The sequence below is a fragment of the Nelumbo nucifera genome, chromosome 1 (assembly GCF_055504915.1).
Source record: "Nelumbo nucifera cultivar China Antique chromosome 1, China Antique-T2T, whole genome shotgun sequence".
NCBI classification, from domain to species: Eukaryota; Viridiplantae; Streptophyta; class Magnoliopsida; order Proteales; family Nelumbonaceae; genus Nelumbo; species Nelumbo nucifera.
This window is the reverse complement of record NC_142649.1, coordinates 98524980-98541745: the sequence shown is the minus strand read 5'-3', so window position 1 is coordinate 98541745 and position 16766 is coordinate 98524980. Positions and strand designations below refer to the sequence as shown.

General features: G+C 34.6%; 1 protein-coding gene across 2 annotated transcripts; it reads left to right on the top strand.

The window, feature by feature from the left end:
- Positions 1-4649: 4649 nt before the first annotated feature.
- Positions 4650-16013, top strand: LOC104610549 (uncharacterized). 2 transcript variants are annotated; one of them, XM_010277219.3, is made up of 10 exons: positions 4650-4965; positions 5545-5634; positions 5780-6012; positions 8267-8384; positions 9768-9851; positions 9946-10063; positions 10171-10571; positions 10676-10815; positions 15216-15305; positions 15514-16013. In XM_010277219.3, exons 2-10 carry the CDS (start codon positions 5614-5616, stop codon positions 15617-15619), a joined length of 1311 nt encoding a protein of 436 aa, XP_010275521.1. In that variant the 5' UTR covers positions 4650-4965; positions 5545-5613; the 3' UTR covers positions 15620-16013. The 2 variants fall into 2 exon arrangements, with proteins under 2 accessions (XP_010275521.1, XP_010275520.1); XM_010277218.3 differs by having other exon boundaries at positions 4699-4965; positions 10171-10607.
- The last annotated feature ends 753 nt before the right edge of the window (positions 16014-16766 follow it).

Genomic DNA, 16766 nt, shown 5'->3' with positions numbered 1-16766 from the left:
GTAGATCATCCAAAGAAAAAAAAACATTTATACTAAACTATCAAGCATTACATTCATGTCCTAAATTCATCTTTTAGAGGGAGTTCGATAGCAACATATTACATATTTGAGAGGTAAGAATCTCTCAAGTGTCAAGTTAGTCTTTGTGTCCACAAGTGTTCAATGTGGGTAAGTCACCCTTTTTCGAAAATTCTATGTAACATATATCTAAACCTATTCAAATTAATTTTAGTTTATCATGTGTAGGGGTGGATTCGAGCCGAGCCAAATAGTATAAGGCTCGAGCTCGGTTCGAGCTAGAACCTTGAGCTCGAGCTCGATTTGAGAAAAAATGTTTTATAAAAATAAAAATTATATAAAAAATATTTTTTATTTGATATTTAAAAAATTAAGAATTATTATATTTTTATTATATATATTATTTTCTATAGTTTTATTTCGAGCTTGGCTCAAAGCTCGGTTGAAACCAAGCCAATCTGAGCTCGAGTAGCTCGTGAAGAGCTTGGCTCATGGCCACCCCTAATCATGTGCAAAGATAAGTAGGTAATGTTTACAACTAGCATGAATAGCTTAATAGTTGATAAGATGGAATTGGGAATAAATGTACAAATACATTAATCTCCTTGAAAAAAGTCATTACCAAAGTTGTTCCCATCTATTAGGTATGACATTGGTAGGTCTCAAATCTAAACACTTAAAACCGACCAACCGTCATCCCTAGCCAAATCATTTAACATGAACAAAAAGTTGTAAAAAATGTACAAAGTTTAAGAAAACAAACTTTTATACCTATCTGTAGAGTAGAGCTTTGCAATATTCTCTTTCAAACTTGGCCGAAAAAAATAAAAAGCACCTATCCTTTCCATGCCTACATTCAATTCAGATAAAGTGGAAAAGTAATGATGCATCTCTTTATAACCAATTTGAAATTATAACATGATTTAACATTGTTACCAAAACCAAACACAATATATATTTTGAGTTAAACTTTATAGTTCAATGCCATCGTTAAAAAACTAAATATATTCAAAATTACAATTAAATTGCAATTACAACTTCAAAATTATAAGTGGATTAGAGCATTAATACAAAATTGGTCTACCCAAAAGGTCTAAAAAGATATTGTTCCTGTTTGGCCTATAATATTAAAGAAGCTTAAATATACAATAAGCAAAAGAGCCACCACTACCATTATACATGTTGATTTGTGTGATAAATGTTATCCATCCACCTTTGCACCCAATTTAGTCAACACTTGTCTCCTCCTATATAATTGAGCCACTATTTTTCTTCAAATATATACTATTTACCTCTTCTCATTGTTCCATTACCATTGGATAATCAATATCTTGGTTATTGTCTTCATTGTAAGTGTTACACCATGAAAAAATACATTTTTTTTTAATTTGAACATATGTATTTGAAAAAAAAGGGAAAAAATATCAAAACAAATATGGTGGTAGCAATATAAGCAAATTACACTTTTAAGAACTTAATATGTTTACTTGAAAAAAAAATCAATAGTAGGGAAAATAAAATTTCATTACACCTAAAAACCACCCAATACAAAAGAAGTATAGCATATGCGGGTTATCTACTAACTTAGAGACCCGTATTATAGCTTTTCGGCCACATTTGCATATTTTATTCTTATATTTGAGGTAAGAACCTCTAGATGTTGAAGATTTGTTTGACGTCACACTCAACATGAGCAACTACAAATTTTGAAATGGGGCAACCCAACATTGGGAGTCTATCAGTTAATGTACAAAGAAATCATAGTAGAACCACCTTTATATAAGCAATTTCCGAAAATATAGCAACTCTTGTGTTGTAACCCTAAAAAATTATATTCAAGTTTGGGTTCACTCGTTTGGCCTTATGTTCCCAACTATATTAACACCTTTCAACCTAGCTTGAATCGATAAAGTTTCATGGCTGAAAGACGAAAGATGATAAAGAAAATAGTAGAGATTCTTTCAAACTTCCCCTTTTCTTGAGACAATGGAGTTTCAAACAAGGTTCTCATCTCTTTGAGTTGATATTGAAAAAGGATAAAGAGATTGAATGAGGGTTTTTGTCGAGTTTCAAATAAGGTTATTTCAATACAATTGTATGTAAAATAATTTACAAAATGGTATAATGGGTATTTGGAAAAAACTAATGCATTATCCTAATGTTTTTTGACTCGTCAGTGTCATAAGGGAGGTTTTTGTTGAGCTTTTCAAAAGTTAAGGGGAGGTGTTCATTAAACTAAAACTAAAGGGAAGGTTTTTATAATTGTCAGAAACTTCGGGGGAGTTTTTATCTTTTACCCTTATGGATATATATGCCATTTAATATAAATATTATATAAAAAAACTTAGGCCTAACTTGACCCATAATCACCCTAATAAATATCCACTAAAAAGAAAAAAAGTTTATTTAAGGATCAAAATGTATAAAATTTGAACAACAATGCGGTCCTCTCATTGCATACTTCACATGTACCTCCTCATTTTCTCCTTCCTCGCACATGGGATGAACTAATCTTATTCTCTATTTTTTATCAATTTAATGTAGATTTGTTTCATGGGTTATTTTGGTTCAACAAATTAAATCCCTATTTCCCTCTTAAACCTCTATGAATCATTTTTCGCTATCTCTAATCAAATAGGGGTGTAAATTAGATGGATATGGTTTTGGTTAAGGGTCAACCTAAATATGACTTTAGCTTGGAGCCAAACTAATGTCAAAACCTAAACGTGTAGGTGAATGGATCTTCTTCTTATATAAGAGTCTAAAAAGGCATTGCTCTTTTACATGAGTTATCGGGTTTTTATTAATTTAATGGAGATTTGTTTCATGGATTATTTTGGTTAATAATAAAATACAATAAGAAAACACATAACGTGAGCCTTTTGTTATCTTCATCAGTTCAATTTTGAATTTTTATTAACCTAGTTATTGATCTCATGCTAAGCACTTTTTTTTTTGCTTTATAGGGCTATACAAAAAGAGGGTCACCCATGCATCCCTAAACCCTTACCCCCAACCCCCATGGCCATGGGATTTGATTCCAAGTTTCTACTACAACTAGTTAGAGAACCTATCAATTGAGCCACTATCATCTAGTTGTCATGCTAAGTTGGTGGTTTATGTACTTCTTATAATATATAATCTATATAAAAGGAACAAATTTAAAATTTAGTAACTAAAAAAGAAAAGAAAGATATTGTTTATATTATTTTCTATGTAAAAAATAAAAATATATACAACAAAATAGAAATATATACAACAAAATATAAATATATAAAACTTTGGTGAATCACTATTACTACTTTTTTATCTTAAAAAATACATTTTTAAATAGCAATGCACGGGTCACCGCTAGTACATGCATACATACATAAAAGGTCTTCACCCACTTGAAGTTTTTCCTAAACTATCTCACATTTCAAACAAATCACCAAATATTTTATTCTAAATCTCTTTCTCCCTCCCCCTCTCTTTCTATCTTTCTTTCCCTCTCCACCTTCCAAATGTTAATTAAGTTGAAATAAATTTAAATATCAAAATAAGATAAGCAATAATAGTAAAATTATAATAATTAATAGTTAAATATAAAAGTCTTGTTGTAATTATAATTAATTATATAATCATAGAATGATTCATAGTTATTACCAATAAAAATGATAATTTTAAATCTATTTAAATTCCATTTAAAATTATAAAATATTAGCAAAAAACATTAACATTTACTAAAGTTGAATAAAATTTATCAATAAATTTGATTGTACTAATAAAATAACAAAATTTTATTAATCTAAACTCCATTTAATATATGTACATTGATAATGGTTTACAAATAACTCAAAACTTTTATTAATAATATTTTAAAAATAAATTATTAAAAATGTATTGATTTTAAAATCAACTTTCACTAATTTAAAATTCATTTAAATTATGTTTAAAAACAATAAAAAATAATACAAAAATTTAGTTAATGACAAAACTCATATTGGAATTATAGTCAAAATCCATTGGAATGGTATATTAGTTCTATTCCTTCCACTTGTTTGGTTCAAATGGGAATCAAAATCAATTAGAATGGATTTTCATCCCTAATGAAGGGGGAGGGTATAGTCATTCCCTCAAATGGGGGAATGCCGTTTCATCAAGAATGGAAATAGGATTTCGATTCTGCCTAGCCAAATAGTTGGACCATTCCAATTCCAAACCTTTATTCATGCGAACCAAACAGAAACTTTGCAGCAAAAAAATTTAATTCTTAAGCTGTGTTTGGTTTTCATGCAAATTTATTTACATTAGTGCAGAACTATGATAGTGAAAATGATTTGGGTTCAAATTCTGATTTCTTTTTGTTTTAAAATTTAACGTCATTCTGTTTGATTGCGGTACAGATGAAGTAAATTAATAACTTAAGTAGAATAAAATAAAACCCAAAACAAAATTAAATCAGAATTTGAATCATTTTTCATTTGCACTCCGGCTCCCATGCATTTTGTACTGAGGCATATAAATTGCAGTGCAAACCAAACGCAGCCTTAGTATTTTAAATCTTTTACGTGTGACGTGTCACATTTTCGGATGGAGGGTACGCTGATTATGCGCGCGTGAAGAGTACGCCGATTAGTGCCCGTTGTGGCGGCATACCCCGCGAAGTTGCAAGGGTGTGTTACGCCACCAGCGCTGGTTAGCAGATGCTAGCTTGTTTCTGGGTCCTTCCTCCTTCGGTCACTTTGCTCGTGCGTTAACCACAACAGCCGTATCGACGAAGAGGCATCTCCCTCTTTATCGATAGGGTTTTCGTTCGGGAAAGGCGGGTCTTCGATATGCTATCTAGGGTCTCGATCTACTTCATCTGCATGTTCATTAGGTTTCGTCTATTCTACTTGTGCGCCCGATCAAGGGTTCGTCGTTGAGGATTGCGAGCAATTGATCCGTTTTTTGTTGATTGTACAGGTAAGACTGGACTTTACAACTTGTAACAAGTTTCAATTTTTATGTGCAGATCGGATCTCTTTATGAAAACGAGAATGGCTTTTTTATTTTGGGTTAAGGGGATGATATCTAAGATCTGTTTCGAGAATGGAGATTTCCTCAATGCTGTAGGGTTTCTCGTGATTTTTAGTTTTTCCTCCCATCTATTTGTGTCTTATCCACAAAAGACGATTTTTATTGAAGAAAATGAAGAAAGATGCATATACGAAGGCTCATGAGTATATAGAGCATCGAAATGCAATTCTAGAGCGACCATCAAAGATTTGAATTCATTAAGGTTTTGTTTTTGTTTTTTGTTTTTAATCTCTCAAGGCGGTGTTGGTTTTTCCCTCTTCCTTTTTTCTGTCAATGGTGTTGGTATCTCGGGGAGGGGTTATATATGATAGCAGAGTTTGGCTTAGTTTGTAAAATAACAATTAAGTCCGGGAAAGGGTTTTATGCTGTAATATTCATTATCAGCTATGTATTTGATTGATAAAAACGCAGAATATTTGGTCCCTGGGGCGCTTGTGTGATGTCTCTTTTCATTTTGACTTTCAGGCATCAGATCTTTGTACATATTACTTATGCAAATTAATCTAGCAAGCTTCTTGGAGATTTGACAAAGAGATGCGAGGCTATAGTAGAGCTGTAAGCAGTTTGTTGATTTATGTTGAAGCCTACTAGTTTCTTGTGTTAAATATGAACCGTTAAGTGAAGGGTCAGTTGTTTAGATTGTCCCTTTTCCTCCCCTTAATATTGCTCTTTGTTATTATTGTTTTTATATTCTCTGTAGGAGCTGCATCAACATGATGAAGAATTTGGTGACTATGAAGAGGATGGGGAAGATCAAGAAGGAGAAGCAGAGGAAGAGTATGAAGAAGAGGAGGATCCAAAGCCTACCAAAGAAGAACTGGAATACCTAAAGTTAAGGCAAAAGCTAAAAGAATCCCTTAGAAAGAAGATTAAGAAGGAATCTAGTTCTGTTCCCACCCAGGTCCAAGAGAAGAAGAAACTTCCATATGACAAGTGAGCATTTTTTGACCATGCCATATTAATTCCTCTTAAATAACTTCTTAATTACCATCTTTCAGCAGCATGATGTAACCCCTTGCTGACTTCCATAGTATAATGGAGATATTAAGGAGGATGCTGCCCATATAATTAGAGCAGGATGGGCAAAATGAAGGGGTGCATTAAAACTTTAAAAGTCATATGTGATGGGAGTAGCACTTAGACAAAAAGGAAAACTTTATATAATAGTTATAAGGCCATAGGATAAAAAATGATCATATTTGAAAGAACCTAGGTGGATTTCCAATAGGTGATAAAATGAGGGAAAGTAGACTAAGATGGTTTGGTGACATGTGGGGAAGACCATCTATGGCATTAATGAGAACTGAGAAGAAATGGTCTGTTACAAGTTTAAGGCTTTAGAAGAGATAGGGACAGATGAAAAAAAAGTAATGGGTTATTTTATTCATAAAAAAGGTCATGGGTTGAAGTAGTGAGTAATGATTTATTTAAGGGACTAAAATTTAACAATAGATATGACACTAAGGCTGCATTTATTTTCAGTGTAGATACGGACTGGTGTAAAACTCCACTCCCGGTCTGTATTTTCATGCATTTGTTTTCAGTGTAAGTTTTACATAAAAAATTGATGTAATCCTCATGCACAATTGAGTTTTACATTGATAATCAATGTAAATACTACATCAATTTTATCTATGTAGTATTTACGTCGATCATCACACTTTTAAAAGTTCCAACGGTTTACTCATTTTAAACCCATCCGTGTTGAACTCCATCAATGTACTTTTACAGCGATGACAGTTTACACCAAAACAGTGATTTAAAAGGTGTGCCTGAGGCGTGCCTAGGCGCATTTTGGGGTATGCGCCTTGCCCAGGTCCTAGGCGCACCCCTTTCAAAAGGCACACGCCTGGTGCACCTAGGCGTGTGCCTGATGCACCTTGCGCCTCAGCCCAGGCGTGCGCCTTTTTAAAATTTTGTGCTTTTTTGCTGTTTTTTGAGTCTAACAGCTGGGCCAGGGGCTCCGCCTCCGGACCCCTAGCCACGCTCCTCGAGGCAAACCCGAACAAGTCTATGTTAGGCTCTGAAATTGTTATTTCTCACATAAAATATAATGATTTTATAACTTTCATTGCCTTTTAAGAAGATATTTTATTGTAATGAATGAATGAACAACAATAGCAAATAGGGGGCTCTCAACATAGACTTGTTTGGGCTTGCCTCGAGGGGCATGGTACAAAGGTGACTCAGAGAATCAAGAATGCAATATGTTTTATATCATATTAGCTACTTGAAGCAATGCAATTAAGGAAAAAAAGAGATTGTGGGTTTTGCATGCTTGAAAATGCTTTATATGTTTGCTTTTATTTTTAAATTTTCATTTGAATACGCTTTACATGTTACGTTTATGTATTTTAATTTTAGATAGTAGGTTTTTTAAAACATTTGTTTTAAAATTTAAGTTTATATTTTTTATTAACATTATGTTTAATATTTTTGATTTTTTTGATTTTTCTGACTTTTTTTGATTTTTAGTTTATTTTTTGTAATTTTGTGCCTTTCTTAGAAAGGCGTGCGCCTCGCCTTGTGCCTAAACAGAAGGGAATGGATGAAAAGGAATCATGTAGCTAACCACATATATTTAGGACAAGGCTTAGTTAAATTGAGTATTTAGCTACCTATATTGCCATATATTTTTAGACTGCTAGTAAGCAGGCCATAGCTGTTGCTGATGGCTTGATACATCCAGTTACATAAGTATATTTAATGGCGCAGGCTGGGTTCTTAGTCCACAAACTATATGATGACCTAGTGAATATGAATGTATATGAATCTAGGCCAAGATACAAGATAATTACTTATAAGTTATGCATTCAATGATCAAATGCCCTCCCCCCACCCTCACAAAAAAAAGAAGAAAAAACAAGGGCCTTTTTAAGTGGGAAAGTTGGAGGTTGTGGGCTTTCTTTATTGGTTTGTAGGTCTATTGGCATGTATGGATGCATGCTTCTGAGTTATCAGTATTTATGATCCATGCCTTGTTTTAGTGGTTACTGTTATTATGGTTTCAAGTTTTCTTATAGAAGTAAATAAATACCATGCTTTGATAGTTCAGGATTTTGGCTGGAAATGAATGCTTCATTATTTTATATGTTCGAGGAGGTTATTGAGCTGATTACATGGTTTTCATCTTTAAGTTTGCTCCTAGATTATGTCATCCTCATGTGGATTGTTTATTGCTATGCAGTTATGGATCCTTCTTTGGCCCTTCTCAGCCTGTTATTGCTCAAAGAGTAATACAAGAAAGCAAGTCAATACTAGAAAACCAGCATTTGGCATCAAGGTTTTCAAGTTTGCATCATGCTGTATGTCTCTCTCTCTCTCTGTATGTGTGCTAGGTGACAACTAACAAGTAATTTCATTAGTAGTGCAGAAATAAAAATTACATTTCATCCAATTGAACCTAGTATCCCATGGTATGAGGATATGTATCAAGTACAATATATACAAAAGCCTAAACCCCACATTAACTCACAAATAAAACACAACACAACAAAACAAAATAAAATAAAGGGCCAAGGGTCATTACCCAACGTTGCCCCCAGCTATTTGGAGTTGTGGGAGGCATGGGCTGGATATTGGCATTTTCGTGCATGAAGTGGCTGCTTGCAGATTTCAATCTGTGTTGTCATACTTGTTAACCTGAGAATTTGCCAGTGTATTAACTGATGGCCTCTAAATAAAATAAAACATTAGTCTCTCATAATCTCATTTAATTGATTCTTGATTTCAATCCTGGATGTATCTTTGATTTTTTGAACCAAAGCACAAATTGAAGCATGAGAGTAAATATCCTTGATATATGATATCTACCATTAACTTTTGTGTTTAGATGAATTGTTGTATCATCATCATCTGCACATTTTATCCCTCCATTACAGGTTGATAAATGCACATGTAGGTAAGAATCCTAATTTTGATAGGTATAGCTAGGAAATCTTGTGTTACAAAACTGATAAAAAAAATCTTGTGTTACAAAAAAATTATCCAATTAACTGTTTACCATTGGTTGCGAGATGCATATTTACGTAGGGACCTTACATTTGATGGGTACGGCTAGGAGCTCTCCTATTACCCAAAATATACCCATTCAAATGTTTCTTACCGTCCAAATATTTTGGAGTCTATTGTGATGAGAAATCCAGCAAGGAAAATGATCGAGTAGCTTGGACCTAGATACTGTAATAGGTAGTAGCACCAACTAGCCTAAATATGTTCTGATGGCAGGAGGATGTGAAACTCCTTTAAGGCCCTGTTTGTTTACAAATTTCTCACTTGCCCAGGTAAATGTTTTCTGGGTAACACTTACCTGGACCTGGGTAAGTTCACTTACCCATGTTCTTTTGATTCCCAGGTAAGTAATTTAATGACCTTTTTACCCATAAAATGCTAATGTTAACAAGGGCAAACTTGTCCTATTATGTTTTATAAACTTTTTCCCAGGTGGGAAAGTTACTTACCCACCTGGGAGATGGGCAAGTTTTACCCAGGTAAATGAAGCCCTCTTTACCTGGGGCCCAGTACTTAATGCAAAAAGAACATTGTAAAGTTGGTCAATGGGAAAGAGATACCCATTGACCAACTTTCCCCCTCTTATTTATCGCTAAATGAATGGGGCCTAAGTATTATATGCTTGTATTCCCCATTTATTTGCATCTGTCACTTGATAATTTTACTTGTCTTCACAGGCACAGAACAAAAAGAGCCCAACTCCAACTGCTTCAGGAACTAAGCCTGCTGTACGTGAAGAACCGCCAAAAATTGTTAGTGAGGTAAAAAGACTCCATTTTTGGATAAGTTATTCAGTAGCCTTGTGAAATGCATGTAATGAGTTCTAATGAATGCTGTGGATTGCCTATTCTGTAGTTACAAAAGAAAGTGCAGAAGCTCAAGGATACACGGGATTATTCTTTTCTGTTGTCTGACGATGCAGAATTCCCTGCTCCTACAAAAGAACCTCCGCCCCGCAATGTTTCTGTCCCAGGTTCTGGTGCACTCGTGCTCTATTCAATCACATCTAGTTGTTGGTCTAGGCCATATACATAGTATTTTTATTAAGGAAACTTATACAGGTTTTTGCTGATGTCGAAGATGCCCGATCAACTCAAGTGCCGTTGAAGAGCAAGCAGTTAGTGAACAAGCCTAGCAGGCCAGTTTCCAATGGTCATGAAGAGAGAAAACCTGTTTCTATGAACCACAAAATGCCACCAAAAGCAGGAGTCCAGAAGGTGGCTCCTCCAAGTAGGCCAAAATCGACATCTACTGATCCTAGAAGAGAGCTTGGTAGCAACTCTGGAAATGGGCCTGGCCGGCCAGTGGGGCCAAAGGGCTTGCCGTCTAAGATGCCTGTTCCTACTGTGGAGAAGAAGGCTTCTGCAGTAGGTGCAAAAAGTTCCCAGTCTGGTGTGCAGAAAGCTCCATTACCAAAGTTGCATCCACCTGTACAAAAGCAACATTCAGAACAGAAATTCCGGGAACCAGAAAGGAATAAAGTAATAACAAAACAACCAGTTTCTTCAAAACCTCAGGTTTACATCTCCTCTCTCTCTCTCTCTCTCTCTGCCTAGCATTTACTTTCTTCTACTAAATTCTACAGATTAAGGCCCCTAAGCAAATTCCAGTGCGTGCAAGCATGCAAGAGCAACGCCCAAAAAAGAAACCTGTGAAGCGATACTCTGACGAAGAAGATGAAGATGAGGGTGATCAGGCTATCAGCATGATTCGAAAAATGTTTGGGTGAGTCTTTCTTAAGTTTTTTTTTTTTTCCTTTTCTGCTAATGCATACACTAGTGCAGTTGCGATGCATTTATAATTTAACAATCTGCTGGAGTTATTTTCAGTGCTGATATGAAGTTATTCTACATTTAGATGTAGTTAGAAAAATGTTTGAGCAAGTCTTTCTTATGTTTCCTTTTTTGTATTTTCTGTTAATGCATACACTAGTGAGGTTGCAATGAGTGCATTTATAATTTAACAATCTGCTGGAGTTATTTTCTGTGCTGATATGTGCTCTAAATTTAGATGTAGCTCAACAACATATAGGTTTTTAACTTTTTATTTTGTTTAATCCTATTTTTTTTCCTTTTGGGGTTGTGGTGGTGTTTGGAGATGTTAAATGTCTTCAATGCTATTAATTTTTGAGAAACTGCAGCATTTAGTAATGGTGCAACAAATCTGTTCTTAAATGGAGCTGTAACTGCATTTGTTCAAAATTCGTAAACCGTGCACTGCTCCTGACTCAAATTTGCCAGTTAATAAGTAGCATCTTCATTGTTGCATGCATGCACTTTTTTTTTTTTGAACCAGAAATGAAAAGAAAGTGATTGAGCACGTTTGCTTAGGCCAGTTCCTTGCAATCTTGGATTGGTAACTTAAAGCCCACAAGGAAAACATACATATGAAACAAACCCTTGTGGGATTTCTGGGCGTCTAAAGATTTAAGGATTTTATGGTCAAATGGTTGGTTTTACAGTGGAAAGTAAAATGTACATATGAAACAGATTGAATGCTTGTGAAACTAACGCAATGCCAACAAACCCTTATTCCAACTATATAGGGTAATGTAGGATGAGGTGAAGAATTCTATTCTGGTGAATGTGGTGGGTAAAGAAGGGGAATTAAGGATTTTAATTATGAGGGAAAGAATAGACATGGGAAAGAGAAGAAATATCACACCTTTGGAAGAAAAGATGGAGAAAGGAGACACAGACACAAGTGTAAGAGCACATGTGCAAGCTAGCATTAAACCATTAACCATATATATATATGGAGCTGTAACTCTCCTCCTCTTCTCCTCCCTCTCTCTCTCACACACTCTTATTCTCTCATTTCTCTCTCTCTCTCTCTCTCTCTATATATATATATGGAGCTGTAACTCTCCTCCCCTTCTCCCTCTCACACCCTCTCTTATTCTCTCATTTCTGTTTGGTGATAGTTTGTTCTAGCCCTATTGCATTGGTTTTGGTATTAGAGCTAATGGTTAGTCACCATGTTCTCACAAAGTGACTGATTCTATGGGCCTAGGGTATCATTTAAACAATCTCATGGGCCTAGAATCAAGGATGATATGGCTTATGAACCATATGAAGGGTCTATGGTTGATTTACTTGAGAAATTGGTGGAAGAAAGTAGATCTAGTAATGTTGGCTGTAGGAGTAAGGTTTTCAAGAATGTTAGAAGAGAAAGGGAAGTGCCTAATTTCAATGGAGATGAAGACATGCAAGCATTCTTTAATTGGATTGCTTTAATAGAAGAATATTTCGATTGGCATGATATGTCTGAAAAACAAAGATTTAGATATGCACCCATGAAGCTTGTGGGTATTGCTAAAGTATGGTGGAGAACTCTTGAGCAACGACTAGAAAATAGAGGTGAATATCCTATTACCACATGGGCAAAGATGAAGAGGTATTTGTAAGAAAAGTACATTCCACAGTACTTCCATGATGATCTATATGTGGAGTTGACTAATCTCAAGCAAGGTATGCTATCTGTAGTTTAATATATGCATAAGTTTAATGAATTATATATTAGCTGTGACATTACAGAAAGTGAAAGGCACAAATCAGTTCATTTCATGAATGAACTAAGGGATTATATCAAGAATGAATTGTCTACAATTCAGATTTATAACTTACATCATGCCTTTGAATTGGCTCTCAAGATAGAGAAGAAGCAGCTGATTACAACAAAGAATTTGAAGCCAATGAGAAAAAAGTACAAAGTTGGAGATAAAGAAGATGATTTCTTGCATGTCGATGCCCATCCTAGAGATAAAGTTGTGAATGAAGAATTTCAATTTATAGAAGTTGTAAACATTGAAGATCAAAAGAATGTAGGCCAAGAGAAGATTAGAATGGTTGAAGAAGAAACTTCCAACACCCATGGTCAACTTGAGGTTAATGATCAAGAAGAGAGTAAGTGGGGCAAGATACAAATGTGTTGGTTGTAGTAGATGTTAGTAAGGAAGTAAGTCACAACCTTACCTTACAAGTTCAACTGGATCCAATTCAAGAATTACAAGTTGACATTGTACATGTTCCACCAACATCGATAATGGCAGAAGTTCAAGATTTTGCTGAAGAACCAAGGGGAGATGGACACATAGAGATGGAGATTTCTCAACTAGAGATTGAAGGAAAAGTTCCAAATGCTGCAGTTGAGATTTTGGATATGAAAGTTCATAGTGATTGGTGATGTAAGTGGTCAAGAAGCTAATGCTATTGATTATTTAACAACGAAGGTTATAGAAGGTAGTATTTCAGACATACATTACTTTCAAGATCCATTTATAGCTTTGTGTGTGACATCTACTCTACAGTCCAAGTATGTTGAAGTAGTTATGGGAATTACTACTCCTTTTGTCATTGAGGTACATCAACTTTTCATCCTCAAGTTATTCAAAACTCGAGGACAATTTTTTTTTGAATCAAGTGAGAATAATGCAGGAGCTGAAGAATCAAATATGGGATGTTCTTAATTTTTTGTATATTTGGACAGTATGGGTATTTTCGTCATTTTAACTAGTCCTGTGTGGGGCCTGGGCTATAACATCTTGTTCCTCTAGTTTAGTAGGGCTTGCCTTTCAAATTTCAGCTTATTTGCACTAGTAGATAGAAAGTTATTGTGTTTTTTGATGCACAAGACAAGGAATGACATTTATATAATTACGGTGAACAGTATTCAGGGCCACACGTGTCACTCTATAAATAGTTGTATTCTCTTCTTTTTGAAGCTAATGAATGAATGAAGATTTCTTTAGAGCAAGTTTGCTGTATGGAGTGATTCTAGGACCCCTTGGAGTGATTCCTTGGGTTTTCTCTCTCATTTCTCTTTCTCCACCCCCTCTCCCTCTCCCTCTCACACACTCTCTTACTCTCTCGTTTCTGTCTGGTGATAAGTTTGTTCTGGCCCTACTGCATCAGTTGGTGATTTCTTTGTTTAAGCTTCCTGTCTTCTAGTGTAGTTGTTTATTCTCTGTTTTCTTAGGTTGTTTGGTTTGAGTTTGTTGGTTTGGTGTTTGTTGTTCCTGTTTGTTCTCTTAATGAAATTCCTGCTTACCAAAAAAAAGTCATGTCTTCACTTCTAGTGGTTGAAAGAATGGTCATCAGAAAATGGGATTGAAGTAAACTAATCTGAATCCATCTTCTAGCCAGGAAGTTTTTAGAAAGCTGGACTTGGACTAAATTAGATCTAAGCAGTTGTCATGCAGCATGACAATAACTAATTATTTTGGTCTTCCTAAGTGGTGTGGGTACTAAACGGTGCCTGAGTGCTGGTTAGTTGACCATAAAAAGTACATACATTTTCTAAATTTAAGATAATGATGCAATATCATATATAATTCAATAAAAAACTATAAATATACAATAAACAAATAATATTTAGTTTAAAATCTTTCTTTTGCAAGCATACAAAAGAAGGCCAGATGGGTTACAATTTTGTTTTCCAAAGGTGGATAGCAACTTTAAATATCCGAGTTGGTCCCTTGTTTGTGGAAATTCCATAGCAGCACACTACTGATTGAAATATCTAAAAGAACATCTTCATCGTCCTTTTATCTTATGCCTTGCTTCTTTTATATACCATCACGCAACCATGTGCCCTCAGAAATGCTTAAAGTAACTAATGTGCATGTACATAATAGAAGGCATATATTATATTATAATTTTTTGAAGCAAATTATATTATATTATATTAAATAATTAAAGATAAAAACAAGCAAATAACATTTTAAAATAGCTTGTGGCCGATTAGGTCGACTAGGCTGGCTAGTTCTTAGTTGACCTAGTACCTAGTCAATCTAGCTAATGATTAGTCTCCCTAGACCAGCATCATGAATATACACCGAGTGGTTAGTTGACTAGTTAAAGACTAGTTTTTTTTGGGTAGCATGAAGGCATGGGGTAGTTGAAAACTGATGTTGATTACACTTTGTCTAAGTCATCTAACTCTTAATCCATCATGAAGGAAAAATATTATTTGGTACAAGTGCCATCTTTTTCAGTCCACAAGATTCTGCCTTCGTTGTCATGTGGATGTTTACTTGAAAGTCAACTGCATTATCTATATAGTAGCCAAAATCTGGTCATTTTTGTTGCTGCTTCAGAATGTAATCACGGAAAACTCTTTTTCAGGTATAACCCGAATAAGTATACTGGTAGGGATGAAGATGACAGTGACATGGAAGCTAATTTCGATGATATCCAAAGGGAAGAGAGGAAAAGGTAATGATTCTTTAGGCTCAGTTCGGAAGGACTGTACATATTTGTATTTATACTCTTTCCAAACTGAGCCTTATAATAGTTGGGACCCCCTCCCCCCTCCCCCTCTTTCGCCTATTAGGGCAGGGTCATCAAATGGTAGGTTTGGACCACCCCTCATCGCGTCATTATTAGCACTACATATATTGGTTCTCACTCTGGTTTTTTGCAGTGCAAAAATTGCAAGAGAGGAAGACGAAAGAGAGCTTCGCCTCATCGAAGAAGAAGAGAGAAGGGAAAGGTTAAGAAAACTAAAGAAGCGCAAGCTAAGACAATAATGACCGTTGAAACACATTTTTCTAATTTAGGATGTTCTTCTTCTGTTTATTTAGGAATTGTTTCTTGCTTAATTAGGTGGCTTATCTTCCTCTCCCCATTCTTCTTTTCCCAAATGTCGTCATTGATTTATGTAATTTTTGATTTGAGTTTTAAAGATGGTTTTTCTTATACTACACTTCCCTAATAATTTATTTATTTTTCTTTTCTTTTGGTTGGGGGGGATTGGATTCTATTTGCGTCAAAAACTGTCTGATTCGAATGGTTGGACTGTTGATCCATTTGACCCGATGACCGGGTTGTGGGATGTATAGTAACTGTGCATGTAAACTTAGAAGGCTATAACTTTGTATTCCAATGTCTGATTGAAGTGAATTTTGTTTTGGTTTTGGGTAACTTTTTAACATCTATATGTTCTAACGTGGGTTGTCCCATTATTTTTTTCAAAAAAACTTTTATTTTTGGCCTTAAATTGCAAATTTTAATATTTGTTTATAAATAAAAATTTAAAATTGAATTAAAAAATATAAATTAAATATAAGATATTTTATATAAAACATAATTATACATTTTTTATTGTTAAAATACATGTTTATATATACCTATACATTAATATTTTCATATGGCTGATCACTGATGTAGTATGGTTTAACCCGTTCGACCCAGTTACCCATGACCCGGAGGCAAAAGTGGTCGTCTCTAGTTCAGTTTTTAAAATTGCGATTCCGAGTCATTGGGCCTATAACGCTGAGTTTGGAGTATTGCTGAAGATTTGTTGTAGCTTAAGGTTGTGTTTGGTACCATTGCCATTTCTACTTGCAATGTTATGGTTGGTCAATACAATTTTTTGAGAAATTATCTTGTCATGTCGCATCACATAGATAACTACTTCCACTAAAAAATTATAAGTATTGGATTGGGGGCTGACATTTATAATAGAAACACCAAATTTGATGTTTCATCAAGAAACAATGATGGTACCAAATGCTGTATTGATAAGTCAAAGCATTTTTGATAGAAAAAATTATATTTTCATAAAATTTGTATTGACCGGACCTAAAACGTTGTAAGTAGAAGTGGCAATGGTATCAAACACAACCTAAGTTAATTAAAACAAGGGACAACAGTTATGAGATTACTGAAATTTAT